Raw genomic sequence first — 19,868 nt, 5'->3', positions numbered from 1 at the left:
TTAATTCCGAGGGCATGTCAACATTGATGCATTACAGGCAACTGGATGAAAAATATGACAACACATCAATTCTAGTCAAAGTTGCTCACTGTTTTCGGGATTCTGCTTTCTTAACCCACAACTAGAGCATCAAAGTGTCTTTCAGGCTGAGCCTGGCTGACTGACACACGTAAAGGTTGGTTGTAAATCAGTTTTTTACTTCATCATTTAATTTGAGTGAATTCTTGTTATCAAGGGATCATGGAGACAGCGGTCGTGGACCAACCAGAGCCTAGTTCTGCCCAAGGTTTCTAACCTTTAATGTACCGTTTTTCTTGCTTCAGTGCCTGCTGATGGGGGAATGTTGAGTACGGTCAGACCTGATCTATATCAAAAGTGTCTTGTGATAGCTTCTGTTATGATTTGACATTTTCTAAATAGATTGAATTTAATTGTTTACCTTTTGAAGAAGTTCTGGTCTTGATTAAACAGGCCACATATGGATGTTAGTAGCACATATCAGTCTATTTAATCATCTGACATTTTGTCATTATTGCATTCAGAAGTCTGTTGCTTGCTTGAGTCAAATATGAAATAATCAGACTCTAGGAACCCAACAGGGTCCATGCTGGAAATGTTAGTTGAGAAATTGATTGTAGGACAGCTCAGGCCATTAGAAGACATTCGTCCATTCACAGATCTTGTTTTTACCTACCATTAGTTAAAATGACAATGTTGCATCAGTTACTCTTAAAGCAAAGATTGTTGTTTCAAGTCCTTATCTGTGCTTTGAGTTAGAAGCTTGCTGTGTAATTTGAATGGTAAATGGACTGTACTTTTATCGTACTTTTCGAATCTTGTATTCCACTCAAAGCGCTTTAACACTACATGTCATCATTCACCCATTTACACCCATCCATACACTGATGGCACATGTTGTATGAATAACATTCATACAACATTCACACAAAATAGGCACAGCTACGGGAGCAACTTGGGGTTAGGTGTCTTGCCCAAGGACACATCGACAAGGACTAGCGGAGCCGGGGACCGAACCGCCAATCCTTGAACGACAACCTTGCTTTACCACTGAGCCACGGTTGCCCCAAAACCTCCAATAAAAACACCCTGGCATTTCTCTGTGGTTTTGTGGATTCAGCAGTGAGGAGATTGAGCGAGAGTAGACAATGTCTGTTTTCTTAGTTCCAGTCCCGTTGAGACGTCATGGGTCTGTACTGTCTCTCTACTCCACTCCTGTCTTCAGAATATGCGGCCCACATATATTTGAGTATAGTCTCTTTGTTCTATGAACAGTTTGACGCTGCTCACAAGAGGGTGTCTGCAGATATTAAAGAGTACATTTGAATACCCTCTTAAGTTTCATTCTCTAGAAATGTAAGATCATTTTGGTGGCACAAGATGGAGCCTTTCTAGTTTTTAGAAAGTTGGCAAAGTTGGCACACCATTAGTTGGTGTGAATGACTGAGCACCTTTAAACTGACGGAGCAGCAGAAAGATCAGACAGAAAGAAATGCTTAAGATTCTTTACAAAAAGAGAGAATACATAGATATGACAGAATACATTTATCAACATCAGAAAAGGAAGCATAGGTTATAAGTGCAGCGGACTTTTCAGACTTTGCAAACGGACTACGTTTGGGTCTGTCTTGTCACTGGGAATAAGTATTTTGGAGTTGCCTGTGGTGAACGGTCCAACCTGAAGCAACATTCAGGGGACTACTACGTCTAAGCAGCACCAGGACAAAGGACGCAGAGAGGAATTCATTATACCCAGTTGGGATGAAGACACCAGTCTCAACAGGGCTTGTGAAAAGAATCATCTTGAGGATGAACTATAAGTGGACTGAGGACTGGAACCAGTGCTCTGTGGAGATCATGAAAAGTGAGCTGCTTGTTCTGTGCTGAGTACCAGGACAAGGTATTGCTTCAGGCAGCAAGGAGGAACAAAATGTACACATGGAAGAAAAAGTAGAGGGTGGGGGGTGGTTGCGTGGAGAGATAATTCACATTCACAAAGTTCACATAACAGCAATTATTTTGTTTCTCCACATTCCCCTCACTCTGAAACAGTGATGGAAACCTGTGGACATACAAATGATTTCTAATTGCAAAACACTTTTGTGTCAGATCCAGATGCTTCTTAAATTAATACATCATCTTTCTTTACACACCATTGTTCAACGCTTGATACAGCCAAATGGCGCCCTCTTGATACAAGATGACAATTCATTGGTATCATTTTAGTTTCAAATTAATGAGATGTAATTATCCATGTTGTTACTTTAAATGACTCATTAGGATGCCTTGATCAGCTTTACTCTATCGGCAGAAAATGGCAGAAGAGCTTATTTTACCTCCACATATTCATCTCTGTCTTCATTTAAAATGTTTTAGTCCCTTATCTCACTAACATGTTTTCAATAATGCTATCACTGATTCTTTCCTGGTGGATCCTATGAGGATGTAACTAGATGTTAATAAAGCCTCATACTGTACAAAATGCACCTTTATTTTTTTGTTTTTTTACACATGATCAGGCTAATGAAATGAGCTGATGAACTCAGTGTGGGAGCTGTTGACGTTTTGTCCACTCGGTATGGCTGCATTGTTGTGTGCACTACAACAAAGGATGTGGGGATGTTGAAGAGGATAAAGTGTTGGTGCTGGGAGAAGGCCAAAGGACAGAAAGTGAATTAGTGAACAACAAATAATTGCTAAGGATTTGGAGGAGAGGTTTGCTGTCAACAGCACTATCGATTCTCCTCTGACTGAGAACTGAGGAGGAGGAGGGAAGAGTTAAGGAGCGTAGAGTAAGAGAAAGAGGTGATGCACCAGGCACAATGACAGGAAACAACTGAAGAAGAGAAGTGATGGGGGTGGGAAGTTTAAAGAGGGAGGGGACAACGATGAGATAGGGGGTGTCTTGCATCCTTACAGAAAGGGAGAGGTATTTTGGAATGAGTAATGCAGTGAGGAGAAAGACAGAGGAGGAAACAGGAAAGAGTGGGAGGAGAATTAAAGAGAAGTGAAAGGAGGGATGGAGGAAGGACATTTGAGGTAAACACTGAGCTTCAACCTACTGGTTTTATTTTTAAAGCAGATATTATATTTCAATCACACAGTATTTACAAGTCAAAGTCAGTTACACATGAATTTATAGGTACATAATACAAGAGTTGAACCAAAGTTCAGTTCAGACTGAATCAACATGATATATGAAGTTCAGCTGGCCCAAGGCCAACATCACAGCTGACCACAATCAGAAGGCTTAAACACCACCAGCTTTTTAATAAATCTAAACTCCTAGTATCTTACTATAGAAATATCATTAAAACTCTCTTTCTCTCTCTCTCCACTGATAGAACACAGCTTTTCGCATTCAGAATGATTCAAAAGATCATTAGAAAAACACAAAACATACTTCAAACCAGACTTGTTTTGGGCAGTAGGCTGTAGGCCTCACAGTAATAAACAAAAAGAAAATCTTTAGTGATTCACATTTTCCTCTAAGTTACTATAGCCTCTTTAAATACACACATTTTAATGTGCTTCCGATCAGAGTTTAATATTCGCTCTACAGGGTTATTGTTATTATCATGCATTGTTCAAAGGCCGGGTCGCCTGCGAGAGCCACAAGTGAGCCACTCCGTTCACACATTGGTGGCTGGAATGGAGACGGATTGTCGGGATGCTACAGAACAGAAATGTGACACAGCTGAATCCAGCGGTCAGTGTTACCACAGGAAGTGTGTCACCTTTCACAAAGAAAAGATGAATACAAAAGAAATATGTTTGGCTGTCATCTGACAATGTGTATGGACCACAGTGTTCGCCTGCTGCAGTTGAACTGTTGTTAATTTAGACAAAGACATATATATGTAAAGTAGGTTTTAGACACAGTCCTTTCAATTGGAGACTTTGGTTTAATACCAACAGACTTTTCCTTTTACCAGCAGAGTTACCTCTTTATTTCTAAGCAGTCAGCTGTTAGGTATCAGTTCATCTATATTTTATGCTAGAACTAAATATCAGTCAAAAACAAGATAATAATAATAAACCAAATACAACAGTATAAGAAAGTCATGTATCTACACAATATTTCTAGTTTTGTGTAATATACTAGCAGCATTATGAACAATACAATAACCAATTTTAGAATCATTGGTTACTGGTGCAATTATTATTATTCCCCCACCACTGAAACCAAACCTAGACCCAATTTACTGGGCTGCAGTGACTGTAAACTGAAGTAAAAGTACAAAGTGAATAACTTTGTCTAGTTCACACAATCAGGAAAGACGAGAAAAATGTAACTAATGGTTGTGTGAAATTTTTGCAGCAGCGCTTATAAAATGAATGTAGGCTAAACACTGGACAGTGTTTACCATAGGCTGACATTTACAGAATAAAGATATCTGCCTGCTGTGATTGGTTGTTTGTCACATGACATGCAGTGTGCGTTGATGCATTCCAAAAGTTTAATGTTTATCTCAGGGCGCAGCCATTACACCCTGATTGGCTTTTGATATTTGATTGAAAGTGAAGTGAAAATCGGCTGTAATATCTTATATGTCACAAGGATTAGGATATTTGCTCAGGAGCACAAAAAAAAAACATACAATGCAGCTATCGGCCAGGCTTTGTTTTCTGTGGAAGCACAAGTAAACAAGGACACAAACTGCCTGTAGCATTTGGCTCACAGACTGCTGTCCAACCTCCCTGTTCTCACTGTGTCTCATTACTGAGATTGCTGTCAACTCTGTTTAGTCCTGTATCCGCCTCAGGCAACACCAGGAGAAACGAGGGAAACGTGAAGATGGAAATAACATAGGGCGGATACCTGATCCCCCCAAAAGCAAAAGGAGACAAGACTTGGTGGTAATGATGCCAGCAGAATGTGTTGTACAGGTAGAAACCACAGACCCTATGCTCTTATATCAGACGTGACATGTAGCCAGGTGGAGAAATGCAGCAGTTCCCCTCAACAGTGGTGTTACCTTTGGGGTCCCACTTTGAGCACAATGCATATTGTAGAACAGTGCAGAGGCTATGCATGTATTAGGAGGTATGGATACTATGCTCTGCAAGATGGGCACTTTCGCTGAAAAAGTCTGTGTTACTGGGATCTTGGAGCATGAGCTTCAGAGACTTCAGATCACAGATGAATTTCATGAAATTATTCACTGATAAAGCTCCTCAATCTGTGTTCAGATTACAGGGGAGCCAGTGGGGACTAGGCTTCCCCACAGAGACCTTAGCTCCCATGAAAGCAACATAATTGTAGATGATGGTTTTGGTTTCATACAGAAAAAGTCTGCAGTGACCTGAAGCACGAAATACAAAGTGTAGCGCTTACTTGTTTATCATTTAACTGAAACCAGAATCTACTTGAACCCTAAACCTCACCACATGCAGGACTGAGGATACTATATACAGTATATATATACAACGTGTGTGCTCACTCAAGTCTTACCTCCGTTGTCCTTCACAGTAAAATTTGGAGTGGCTGAAAGTCCAGCAGGCACATAGTAGGAAAACCTTCCATTTGCAAAGTTGTCAAGATCTGCTGCTCGGATGGTCTGAATCACCTGATGGAGAAAAACAGAGGAGATGTGAAGGAATGAAAAAAAGAAGAAAAAAAAAGGTTATCAAGAAATTCAGGTAAGAGATAAACAAAGTGAACAGAAAAAATAGATACTGAGGGAAACAAAGCCAGCAAGATTATAAAGAAACAAATGCTGAGTACTAAGTACTTGTTTGAATTCATCAATGTCCTCAGCCTCCATTAGCATTCAATCTGTTTAAGTCCCTGCTTTAATGAGTTAACTAAATAGCTGTTAATGATGCTACCAGCTGCAAGAAACATCATCAGTTAAAGTCAATCAATTCCCTTGTGTTTATTTTCTGCTTAATTATGAATCTCACTGCATTTCTTGGGCAGAGCTGAGGTGCTCACAGGGCAGAGACCATTGGTTAAGGTTAGGCTTTGACCTCTAGTAGTTAGCGTCAGGATAGCCCATTGGTCAGGATATAGGCCCTGAATAAATCAGGTTACCGGTAACTCAGCAAGCATGGACGCCTGGCCAATCCTAGCACTTGAATTCCACTAAATTCAGGTGGAATGGAGTTTTTTTCCCCTGGGTGTTGCCCTTTAAGGTGTGACCATGTCATTAGTCAGCTAATTAAAGTTGATAGACTGGCAACCTCTGTATAGTGTTGAATGGCAAGCACTATAACAGGAGAAACATCAACATTTGGTGAGACTTCTTACCAAAACAAATTCAATGTAACTTTTTCCAACCAAGGGCTTTTGCAGGGCTTTACAGTGCATTTAGATTTAGGAGTTGTGCAAGTTGGCTCCTTTATGACCTACGTTTAACCATAACACCCCAGTGTGCATAGATGATCCGTTCCAGGAGGCGACATGAATCAGAGTAAATATTCCGTTTAGTGTTGTACTTTGGTGAACTTTGACTGGAGAATTTGCCATTGACCTACACCGAGCCGTCTTGTCTTGACAGTGCTCACCTTTGAGCGGTCAAAATGGAGGAAGCTATTGTTGTTTATTAGCTTTGTTGCGCCATGTACTTATATTTGACCTCCTCGCAGAGAAAGAAGTCCTCCACAAAAAGACAAGGGTTATCAGACCATTATAAAATAAGAGTTGATGGTAAAATTATGGCTTTCGAATAAAGTAAAGTGACCTTTGGCAAATATTCTACCTCATTTATTTTACCCTCTTCAATAACTTTGTATTGAATGAAAAGGCCAGTAGAGAGAAGCTCTGGGAGCTATATTGTGACTGAGCTAACAGTTAGCCATGCGAGTAGTCACTGTGTCACCAAGCTTCCAGCCCCCACCTGTTTTTGGAGCAAATGTCTTTGTGGTGTGACCCCAGCATTACACCACTAGACCTGATGGGAGGCAGCACTGTATTTATATGTCAAGTAGTCTACAGAAAACCAAAAGTTCTCGTCTACATGCTTTCAGCAAAGCACAGAAGTCGTGCATTTATTACTTAATCACTTGATTGATCAGCTGACTGGTCACATCCAATCATATTCATGCAGGTTTAACATGCAGCCATTATAACCTGACTCTTTATCATTTTGCTGATAAACTTATGGCAACGCTTTTTTGCTGCTGCAGTGCATAACTCCTCCTATGATTGATAGATTTCTTTAATTTTGTGTCATGCACATAACTTCCCCAACCCAAAGCTACAGCTGTACATACATACAGCAGCTCCTTTGAGTATGTGCTGCCATAATGTTTTAATGTTGATGATTTAACTAAGATATTGTGTTGTTTTTTTAAGGGATTAGTTCCCCACAGAATCCTTGTCGCTATATATATCGCTCCCTAAACAGCTGAGACTTTTCAACCAAATCTCACTGTAAGAGAGCGTCTTCAAGGAAGCAGCAGCTTGGATTTGTTAACATTAACACTCCACTGGTGTCTCCCAAATTTACTGTATATATACAGTACACCATGTGTCAGGAAACTCAATCCATGCCCACATATTAAATTGTTTTCCTCTCTTTATGACAGGGAGAACTGTGGGAGTCAGCAATGCTTGCTCAGTTCACCTGGCATGGCTTTGATGCATACATTACATTACAGTCATTTAGCAGATGCTTTTATCCAAAGCGACTTACAATTCAGTATCTATCTACACACTGTAGACACAGCTACGGGAGCAATTTTAGGGTTAAGTGCCTTGCTCAAGGACACATTGACATGAGACTAGCAGAGCAGGAGCCGGGGATCGAACCGCCGACCCTCTGATTGAAAGGCGGCCCTGGTCTCCACTTAGCCACGGTCACCCTGTACATATTATAAAATAAAAAATACAGTATTTTAATATAAAAGGAAAATGGTAAAATAAAATATATCATATTTTCATGTTTTATGCAATGTGTTAACCTGTCAAGTCAAACTGCTATTAACAATCATGGCAAAATATAAAATGAATTTACAGAGCACAGCAGGTGAACAATTGTGTGCATGAATCGTTAATACTTTCTGCACACAAATTATACATTTTTTGCATTGACTAATTTAGTTGTGAATTAACAATATTAAATGTGAAATGTATGTTTGTGTAATTCTGCTTTTTCAAGTACACTAAACAAAAAGTCTGGATCCACCTGTTAGATAGATAGACGCCATAACAGCAAGACACAAAAATCTATAAGAAAGTAAAACAAACAGAATCAAAAACAAGTTATATATTGAGTAAGTACAGTCACTCAAGACTCAAGGGTTGCGATATGTTCTTGATGTGCAAAGAGCAGTGTTGTAAAGTCTGATAGCACCCAGCAGGAATGGTCTCTTGTAACGCTCTTTACCCACCAGGGGTGACTGAGTCTGCTTCTAAATTTGCCTTCTACCTTGGCTATCATGCTATGTCGGGGATGGGAGGTGTCTTTCATGATCGCCAGCAGTTACAGCATCCTGTCCTCTGCCAGCTCCCCCAGGGTGTCCAGCTTGGAGCCAACGAGAGACCCAGCCTTCTGTATGAGTTTATTCAGTCTGCCTCAGCACACTACAGAAGATGGTACTCGCAGCGGCCCTTCTTCTTGGCCTCTTCTTGGCCTCGGTGTTGGTGGATAATTTGTCTAGAGTTGGACGCCCAGGTACTTGAATGATGTGACAATCTCCACGTTACGCCCTCTGAGATGCTGATGGTGGGGCCTTCCTCTTCCCAGAATTCACCGAAATCTCCTTCGTTTTGGCCACATTCAACTCCAACTGGTTTTGTTGCTTTGTTAGTTCTGTGCCTGTGTTGTATTTTAAAATTTGTTGGTTTACACTACGATTGAGTTTGACCTGGGATTTTGTCAGTGGCCCAGTGACAAGTTGGAGGGGAGTACTATGGAAATCTTGAACTCATTGCAGAAAAGTTTGACATTTCTATCCGTGAGCTAGGCAAGAAACGGGGCTCAAAGATCAGCTGTTGTCTGCTTTGGTAGAGCATAGATTGTTGGTGTGGCTGTGACTACATCTCCTTAATCTGAAGAGGAAGGTTTTGCCGAACAGTTGAAATTGAAAAAGCTTTAGTTGTAGATCCAAAAGAGGGTTAAAGCTTTGGGAGATTTTAAATCCTTGGTGCTTATGGAGGAGTTTAAAAACTGTACCTGAGAGAGCTGCAAGCTGTTAAGTTGTCTGACGCTGCAGTTCTTGCAGATGAATATGTACTCACTCATAAACCAGTGTTTGGTGAGAAGTCTGTTGTACAAGCTTGGTTTGGTGACAACAGGCTCATCGAAGCTTCAAGTGCCTCTGTCCTCTGAGTTTTCTAAAACCAGTGTGTCCAGTAGTGCAGAAGGGAAGCCTACTTGGTACTGGGGAGAATTGGGGATTTAGGGAGAGCTCAGTGTGTTTTTATAGTTGAAGTGGGGACATGTTATGGTTAATAGTCGTGCTTTGAATAAGGAGAAGACGCCTTCACTTCAATGTTAATGTTAAACACATCTGTGGCAAAGGTTAATGTTGTGGCTGATGCGTGGTCGCACAAGTAATGTTGCGTTGATTGCGGTTGGATTATTTTTGTGTTGAAAAAAAAATCCCTTATTTGCTATGGGGGTGTTCCTCATCCCACTCTTCTTGTGCTTTTCTTCCTCTCCTGTTCCCACATTTAGGGAGGCTGGAGGAGAAGAATCTCTCTTCCAGACAGCACAGCCTTTGGCCCGTCATATCCACGTCCAGGCGGAAAAAACTGCACTTCACCGTTTGTGGATCGTAGTTAGCTAACAGAGCCATATGGAAAGTGATGGGAAGAGATGTGTGTTTGGATATCAGTTGGTAAAAGTGTTGTGATTGTAGTGGGGAACGCTCCTCAGAGAAGGAAGTGTGGGATTGCGAACGCAGCCCTCAGGCTAGGCTCCTCCTCCAATCAGTGCCAGCATTTATAAGGCACCTGTGGTCCTGGCCTCATTCCTTTTGGCCCATGTCCTGGTGCTGTGGTGGCTCATGGTGAGTTGTGGACAATTTTCCTCCTCTTGTTGCCGTCTGACTACTTACCCCATGTGTGAGGTGGTAAGTAGTCACAATCTTAACTTGTATTATTTGCAGCATGGTGCGCCCTAATAAAACCTTTTGGACCCTAGACCAATTTTTAGGCCCTCAGCTCGAAAATAGCATACCCATACGATAATGAGTGTAGCGTTGCAACTGTAAGGGCTATTTTAATACTTTTGGTAGTAAAATAACCCTAACACTTGTGAGATGTGTTATGTGTAAATATCAGTATATATGTTACTGATTAAGAGTAGATTAAGATGGCACACAGCACAAATTGAAAATTCTAATTTTCGAATGGAAAAAAAGCAATTTCAGGATATTTCTTTCCAGCTCTCCCAGATCATAGAAGTATATGTTGAGGGTCTCTAAGCTAATTTTTACTTTGATAAAGTGAAGCTTTATCTAGTACATCTTGATCTAGTACGTAGAGGTCAAATGAGGTCAACCAAAATGTAATTTTGTTCCAGCTGTTTCATTGTAATTTTATATACTATATAATTATATATTTCACTTCTTTTATCATTAATAGTGTTCAATCTATCCATATGCAGCAGTTTGGCATTATTTTGAGAGCCTGGATCCTCTCTGAGACTGTTAATGTTTGTCATCCATGGGATTTTATTGTCTGAATTCCAGTTTTTTTATCCTCCAGGGCCTTTCAGCCTGTGCGAAGGGCAGATTTGACCCAATTCCATAGACGCGTCACAGCCTGCTCTGTTGAAACAACCTAACGTGACTTTGATTGACAGAATCCGTTAGCCAATCAGAAAATAAAAACTACCCGAGTGTCAAATTTCTCAAATCCGATTTGCTGAGACGTATAACCCTGCCCCTTCCGCTAGCAGGCACACGAGGCACACGACGGCAGCGCCAGCTTTGAATTCAAACAGAGGATGATGAGCTGAACAGATGGACAGTAAACGTGTACAGATTAATTATGTTTTTTGCTGCAGAACATCTCAAAGTAAGGAGCTGGTTTATGATGTGATCGATTATGCGGATTATGATGATGGCTTTGTTTTGTAAGTAAAACTGCGAGGCTGTGTCGTAGCGTAATGTGAAAAAATGGCAGCGATCGTCTGGTCGCTAGCGATCTCCTGAGCTAGGTAGTTAGCATTGAATTAATTTTTCAAAATGTAATGAATCTGTGTGCCCTTAATGAATTCTATATATTCTAAATTCTGTATATTAGGGTCGTTAAGGTTATATTTCCTGGGGTGTAATTCCCTGGGTGGCGTTGTTGGTTCCCTTTAATCCCCCCCCCCTTTAAGGCCTTGCTACATTTTCATTTCCAAAACAATGTGGATGAGGTCTAATTCATTCAAAGGAAACTTTGCCTGACACAGAGCCAGTTGAAGTTTCCCTTTCATCTCTCCCTCGCCCTCCTCCTGATATGTGAGGTGGTGTGTGTGTGTGTGTGTGCCACTATTAAGTCCATTTTACACTCTGAAAATTTGATGTAAACACAATTACCCTCATGAAATTCAAGTCTGCTGACATGCAAGATCACTGCAGTAAGAAGTGTCTTGCACGACAATGAGAGCTGATACCATATGGTGGACAGCTAGGAGAGAAGTCCATATCTTCTTGTCTGAATAACACAGATGAACAATGAGCCATTAACATCTGCTTTCACAGCTCAATGAAAATTAATAAAGACTTCACCATGAATATGAATGAGTTTCCATAAATCTATACCTGAACTACCTGATAAATATTTATATGTAATCTTTGACAGTCAGTATAGTATACATGTTTCTAACATGCAAAAAGGAAGTGCTGCCGTGTATTCTGAGCCCTCAGGGTCTTATCTGCCACTCATCTCCATGCATTCAACACAGCCAACAAGGAATGAGTATCACATCTCTTGTGTTCCCCAAAATCTTACCAGCCAGTGTTGTGGTTTTGAAATCAATAATGCAAATGTGGTTTACAACTGAGTTACAAAATGTAGCAGAATAAATTGTCGCGCCGGACGGACGTGCCATGCATGAACATTTCTTACTAACAATTTATTGCAATGCCAGGAAGATGAAAAAGAGTCCTCCCTCGACATTAACTGTGCTAGCATGTGTTGTCTGTTGCCTGAAGCCAAGCTAAATGATTAAACAGTCATTTGTGGACACTCACACACTAGATTTGCATAAACAAAGTGGTAGGCAGATAATAAGGGAGAGTAATACCTATAATATGACAGAGGGAGTGTGTGTGTGTGATCTCGGTGAGTGAATGGGTATGTGGGGACAGTCATTGCTGTGATGCAGATCTGTGTGTATGATTGTCTCTGCTGCTATCTGGCCCGGCAGCGAAAACATCAGCACGCTCTGCACTTTGAATAATTTATGGGTTCAAGAAGCTGCAAAGTCTGCAGCTCAGCTGATAAATCCCCCACTGATGGTGTCAGACACACAACAAAAAGGCTACAGATCAACATGAATGTATGTGCATGCCAGCCTGTGAGAGAGAGAGACTGCATTCATCCACGTGTTCAGTGGTGTATATAGTTGTGCCTGTTCTTTGCGCTTGTGTTTGAGAGCTGAACAGGAGTTTATTTTCACATTTTAAGAATAATTGGCATCTGGCCATTAAGTTTGGATTTTTCCACGATGTGCAACAACTCGGTCAGACCTTAAAGTTGAGAGCATGTCTCTGAAGCTGGCTTTAAATCTAATCTTAAAAGATGCATTCAGTCATTGCAGATTGTAATTTTGTATAATTGAAGGGTAAGTTTGCCATTATTCTATATTCTACTTATTGTCAACAAATATCAAATGACTCAAACCAACAATGTGTCAGCCAATCTCTTAATCTCTCTTGCCCCATTCCCACTTCCTTAAACCCTTCACTCTTCCACCTGTCCTAGTGTGGTAGACTGTGATTAGTACCTGGGTAGGTAACCTCAGAGTCTTACACACTTGAAGACCTTGCAGATGAAAGGCAGATAATATTATGGCAATCCCAACGCTGGTGCTGATGAGAGAGCAGCCCCAAGAATGCAGAATGCAGTTAATTTTTGTAAAAATTAACATGTTCAGGTGCAGTTATTTACAGCTGTCTTTATTACAGTATAATTTATCGCTATCTTTCATATTGTAATGTAGTTTGGCCAAGTACTTTTCCTACTACTTTGCAAAACATGTTGGTCCTCCAGAAACGTTTTGTTAGGATTGCAACCCGATCAGAGTCTGACATCTCATCTGCTCCTCTATTTCAGAAATTGCAGATTCTTACTATTTATGACATCAATACTTCTCAAACTTGTGTTTTCATTTATAAAATACTTTCAGGTGAAGGGAATATTCCTGATCATTTCAAGACCTACTACAAAGTCAATTCACAGGTTCATCCTCCTAAATTACTGACTAGCAGAGGTCAATTTTCAATAAGATTTAGGGGAACCAAATTATGGAATGACTTTTCTCACCTAACAAAAAAATGTCCCTCTATAAAATGTTTCAAAATGTGCCTAAAAGAAAATCTAATTGCTGTTTTGTAACAGTTTTTTTTGTCAATGTATTATTGTCCATGTCTTTCTTGTTTTAGCTGTTATATTAAATTTATAGTTGTTTTCAGTCATGGGAACTTGTAGCATTACCATTGCGCAGGACTTACTGCAGGTGTATAAATCAATATCCCTGAACAAACACAAGCCCATGCTTATTTCACATGCACGCACCAGTGACGTGCGGTGAGGTTCGTGGATGGTGAGGCACTGACACTACATAAGTCAGATTTACAAATTAACCCAATAGAGTAGCTTAAATCACAATTTAATTGGCAGCTTGCACATTGACTACTGGTTGTTTTTCATATCAGCATTATTTACACACACATAGGTGTGAGATTCTGCGATAATCTGCGTAACAACCATGGATGTATAAAGAGAACAACAAACACATAAAAGGTTACTTTACCTGTACAACGTTGAATTGCTGTTGATTTGGTCATATTTCCTTGTTTTTTGAGACATTTTTAAGCTTGGATATATAATCTTACATTCTTGTGGTCAAAGCAAAATATAAGAAGAAGAAAAGTGTAGAAGAAGAGCAACGACAGAACAAGCATGAACCCGACCCGTGGGCTCTCACACGCCCTCTTCTTTGAGGCAGAGTACTGTTTGCCTCCCCTCTGTGCTTTTTCACTGCGGTTTCTGTCAGATCAGCAACACTAAATATGTTCTACACATACGTGAAATACAGTACCTATTCTATGGAAAGAAAGGACATATAATAAAAGTGTCTACAAATATTACAGTGGTGACAAACAATGAGAAAGCAAAAGGCATGCACTCAACCCAGTTTGTGAGGGATTGCGCAATCTGAGGTGAGGCACAGCTCGTCGCTGCCTCACCTCGCATGTCTCCTCTGTTTGAACAGGATATGCGCTAATTCAGCGATTTTGATTATAAAAATGCTTGAAATGATTGGAATCATACAGAAATTACATTTATAGCACAGATCAGTAGAGAAATATTAATATTTATTTTAGCCTTATTTGTTTTTTACTTGTCATGATGACAGGTGAGGCTCTGCCTCCCCTGACCGCACGTCCCTGGCACGCACACACTTGTCACAATTACATTATTTTTTTTTCTTTTCTTTCTTTCTTTCTTTTGTTGTTTATAACGTAATGTCATATGCATATTGTACTTTATGTTTGTAATTTTGTAAAATTTTAATATTATATATTATATAAATAAGCCCAGTTGGCTTTCTGCCTCTTCCTGCACTAGCCATGAATCAGGTGGCTGTAGTAATGGGTCATGCCCAAGAAGAAACACATGCTTGTGTGGAGGAGACATGCAGACATCAGCTTCACGTCAATGTTCCAACATGTCACCATAGTAGAGGATCGTGGGCTGACACAATTGCAGCTTGGAAAGAGATGCTCTGCACAACATTCCAAGAGGAGAATGGTGCCTCCTCAGAAGCCACGTGTCAAGATGGTCTTTCTTTACCTCTACCATATACAACTCATACTGACTATATGGATGCAATAAAATGAAAAAGTAAAAAAAAAAAAAAAAGGCTGAGCACAAATCCACCATTTGGAATCATGAGGTAGGGAGGCCAAATAAGAATTAGCTTCAGTCAAGATTGAGTTGAGAAAAATGAAACTGTAGAGAGAACAATCCCAATTCCAGCTAAAGATCCTGAATGAAGCACCATTCTCTACATCTGTTGGAGTGGGAGAGCAGCAGAGAGAAGAGCGATAAGAGCAACAAGATGATCTTTGGGCTTCTTTTTGCTTCACAGTCTTCTGTCAAAGGGTCGGGCACCGAGTCCCGTGTGTTGTGACTTTGAAGGATACATCTTGGATTGTGGGGGTGGTTCATTTCATCAGGTTATTCATTTGCATTTTCTTTGACCGATTTTGGGGACATTTGTTTAAAAGCTGTGCTACATCTTGATGGGAACCTCAATGATGCGTTTTGCATCTACTGTGTTTTTCAGGTCAGATCTTCAAACTCACCTGCACAACAGGTCCAAAAATGTGTAGAAAAAAAAACTAGTAAATGTTGTTAATCCAATTTTAAGGCCCTTTCATAATCCAGTTGCAAACCCCAAACCCACAGACTTTTACTTTAGTTCTCCTAGGCTAGAGCATAAGCAACCCACCTGTCCATTTTTGGTGCTCTCACACACTATGACAGCACTGTTGCTCCCAGAGATGGCTGGAATGTTGTCATTGACGTCCAGGACCTGGATGGTGACTGGAACGTGACTCACCATACGAGGGTTATCTGAAAATGTACACAAGAAACAGGTTTAAGTTGCTACAGTATCTTGGTATTTCCAAAGAAAAGACAGATTATTTGTTTTTTCAACTGACACAATAACACCATTGATTTTATATTTGGCTTGTCCATAAGAAATACACTGTACTGAACAAGTACACTTGAAACCGTTTTGTTATTTTCTTATTTTGTGGTTTGTTTTTCAGCAAGTTGCAGAACATACTGCAAGTGTCCAACATCTAACTATAAAGCAACTCTGTTAATGTCACACAGTGTTTAGCTGGGGACCAAAGGGAGTACAGTGTCAGATTTAGTACAATTTTGACAACGCACCGTTTTAATAAACTTTGAATAAACAAGCACACAGCGCTCTGCGTAACAGCGGGGGCGGGGCTTCAGGGCTCTGAATTCCAGCACGTTGCTCATTGACTGCAGTTCACTGCTGCTGGATGTTGGATTTAGCCTGCTAACGCTACATACATGCTGGGTAGCAACCAAACTTTTCTTCTCTTCCCTGGAGTCAACGAGAACGAGCAGGTAGCCTTCAGGAACAGTGTCACTCTGCTGTTGAATCTCACACTTAGTATGTTTGCCATACTAATTTATAACACTAACAACGTTGCTGCCGGAAAAATAACTCCTCCCGAGTTCGCCACCTGTTCCTGTGAGTCGCTCAGCTGTCTTTGGAATATTAAGTATGATTTTACCTGCAGACAGTTTACACCATGGTTTCACTAAAGGATGCAAAGAGACGGCTGGGCCGGTTTGAAACCCCCTAACCGCTCTCACATCTCCCATAACGATCCAGCAAGTTTCTGGCAGACGCTATTGGGAATCCAAACAAGTACTGTCTCACATGAAAATGTATTAAAAACTAAATAATGCTTTTATAAACATTACTCAAAACATTTAGTTTATACTGTAATACTGTTAACTATTAGTAATGTGAATGATAATGTTGCTCTGTGTCTGCTGGATGTGTAAATAAGCAAACTATTTAGCTTGTCACTGCTGCCAAATCACAAACTAATTATTTATTGTGGGTTTAAGATGACTAAATACTTGTCTTTCTTCTATTAAAATGAAGAAACACTAGGGTACCCTGGTGGCTCATCTCCTGGTAGAGCGGGTCTCCCATGTACCAATGCTGTGTCTGTACTGCACACCCAGGATTTGCATTCAACCCTTGTGCTTTGCTGCAAGTTGTCCCCTTTCCTATCACTATCAAATAAAGACAACAAAAATAAATAATAACAAACACCATTTAAATGAACATATCTTATAGCATCTTGGTGGTTGTTTGTCATGTCCACCTTTACTTTTGGAGCAAAAAACCCAAGCTAAATAGAATTTTATTGCACCAGCTTTATAGTAAAAGGTCAATAAATGAAAAAGTATAAATCAATAACTGTTCTTTCTCATCATCAAGATCTCATCTGTCAATTTTCTCTCCCTTTTTCCTTGTGCTGTTGCATCTACTATTTCTCAATGCAGGCAGTGTGGGGGTCTGTAACTTTCATTTGCCTGTTCATTCATCTGTCACATTCAATATCTCACACACCACTGATCACAGCTTGATGGCACAGTGGAGTAAAATAGTTGACCACAACACTGCCACGACAAGGACTTTATTATCAAATGATGTGGATATTTTATACTCTTTACTTTTGCCTAATTTAATTCTGCAAGTACACATTTAATTTCATAATAACCTCTGGAGGGTCTAGGTATTAATGTTCAATTTTAAAAAAAAAAGATGCACTGTTTGGCAAGTCTGATGCCCGAAGCCAAATAAAAGAACTGCTGTAGACAAATGTGTTCTCAGTGGATTAGGATTAGATTGTGTTCCCTGATCACAATGGCCAGATTTAGCTGTGTATGGGCACTGGGGCAAAAACTAAATACCGATGACTACTAAAATAAATACATAAATAAAAAAATAAATGCACTTGAGGATAAAGATCTGAAAATATTTCCAGTATAGATTTTCCGGTGGCGCTGCTCTACTTGCGACCAGGGTTCGCGATCTGCTGTATTTGTTTGTTTGTGTCTGATAGCCTATTGTCTAACTACGTCCTCATACTTTTATTTTTGTGAAAACATGCTAAATTCACGTGGCAACGATTACGCAATCCGTCTGTCTGGCACTGATCATATGGGGACTTTGTACACTGTGCCAAACATTACCTGCGGGCATGGAGGTTCAGCTGCCCATCACCTATACCAGAGTTCAAGCGCTTCGCTCTGCTGGATTTATTTCCATGGCCCTGCCCGATAGTGTGAGAATGAAACCTGAACGCAACAGACGGTCGCGGACACAAGGCAGGCAAGGTGGAGTACGACAGCATCTCCAACAACAGTGAAATAGGCCTCCATTGCACTCAATGGTACTGTGTAATGTGAGCTCACTGCGATGCAAAATAGAGGAACTCCGTATCGACAACACGCAATGTTTTGAGTACCGCACCTCAAGTATGATGGTGTTTACGGAAACCTGGCTACCCCAGGACATCCCCAACTCCCTGGTTGAAATTGAGGGGTTCACGGACAGAAATAAGCTATCGGGAAAACAGAGGTGGGGGATTGGCTGTCGATTAATGACTGGTGCAAACAGTACACAACTAGAGAGATAATCTGCTGCCCCGATGTCAAGGTTTTATGTATGAGTTCTACCTTCCAGGGGAGTTTGGTAGCATCATTGTTTGTGCTGTCCCCCCCCGAGTGGGAATGCAGCAAGTGCAGCGGCTCACATTGCAGCTGTGTTCATCAACAATTAAAGTGTACACCGGGCACTCCTGTTTTAATTCTATTTTGACCACTATAAACTTGAATTGTCACTGCTGGGATTTGAACAATATGTCAAGTGTGAAACATGGGATAATATAACTTCAGCATTACGGAAACATAAAAATGCCTATGTTGCCAGATCTAAACCTTCCTTGGCTAACTCTGACCGCAACACCATCCACTTAATTCCCACATATAAGATCATGCTGAAACACAGCCAGCCACATGATAAAACTATGATTGTGTGGTCAGAAGATGACAGAGAAAAACGTAAAGGCTGTTTCCTGTGCACAGATTGGCATATTTTTTTTATAATGCAGATGTCGACGTGGCTACAGAGACAATAACAGGCTACATTCATTTATGTGTGGTTAACATACTTACTAAAAAGGATATAATGGTGGAACAAAACAATAAACCATTTCAAACTAAAGAACTAAAGGAATGTTTTAATAGGAAAAAGGCAGCATTTAGAAATAAGGACAGAGTGGAGCTAAAAACAGTACAAAAGGAACTTAATCAGACAACAAAAGAACATTATTACGAAAGAACATTTTACCACCATGAACTCTAAAGCTTTCGGATTCAATGAAAGCCATTATCAATAAGGAACCAAGCAAAAGACTGAACTGAATGACTTCTACCTCAGGTTCCAAACCCATGACATTTTCTATCAGCGCAACAGCATCTTAGACTCTCTCACAGACGACTTGAGTATAAGGCTTGAGGTGGATAACTACAAGGTGCAGTTACTGTTCCATCAGTTATGCACTAATAAATCCAGTGGACCGGACAGGCTTAAAAACCTGTGCTGTAGAGCTTACTCCAGCTTGGTGTCCCCTCTTTCAGCGCTCTCTAGACTCACACACCGTCCCTGCACTATGGAAACAAACTGTTGTCGCTCCAGTTCAAAAGAAGTCTTGCCCAGTTGAGACCAACGATTACAGGCCCGTCGCATTGACCTCAGTTGTGATGAAATGATTTGAAAAATATATTGCGTCTTTACTGAAAACTGAGGTAAACCCAGAATTTGATCCTTGGCAGTTGGCTTATAGACTACAAAGAAGCAGTGATGATATCAACCACTTAGTCCTTACACTTGGAAGACAGTAAGGCATATGCACATTTACTTTTTATTGATTTCAGTTCAGCTTTTAATACTCTTCAGCCTTATTTATTACTTGATCAAATGAAACAGATGAACATGAATTATTTCATTATCAAATGGTTTCTCTTTCCTAACTAACAGAGTCCAACATGTAAATAAATAAATAAAGCAATATCTGACCCTATCTATTAGCACAGGGGCCCCCCAAGT

General features: G+C 40.3%; 1 protein-coding gene across 2 annotated transcripts in view; it reads right to left on the bottom strand.

The window, feature by feature from the left end:
* Nucleotides 1–19,868, bottom strand: part of LOC137892838 (cadherin-18-like) — a 179,847-nt gene that overhangs the window by 12,495 nt on the left and 147,484 nt on the right. For both annotated transcript variants that reach the window (XM_068738229.1, XM_068738230.1), the window contains exons 9-10: nt 15,645–15,769; nt 5,474–5,588 (exon numbers count right to left, since the gene is read on the bottom strand). In XM_068738229.1, coding sequence (XP_068594330.1) covers nt 5,474–5,588; nt 15,645–15,769 — 240 coding nt within the window. The remainder of the gene's footprint in view (nt 1–5,473; nt 5,589–15,644; nt 15,770–19,868) is intronic.

Source organism: Cebidichthys violaceus, unplaced genomic scaffold, assembly GCF_023349555.1.
Source record: "Cebidichthys violaceus isolate CVI_PGR_0920_01 unplaced genomic scaffold, fCebVio1.0.p SCAF_8, whole genome shotgun sequence".
In the NCBI taxonomy this organism is placed as follows: Eukaryota; Metazoa; Chordata; class Actinopteri; order Perciformes; family Stichaeidae; genus Cebidichthys; species Cebidichthys violaceus.
The sequence above is the reverse complement of the archived record's forward strand: the minus strand, read 5'-3'. Positions and strand labels throughout refer to the sequence as shown.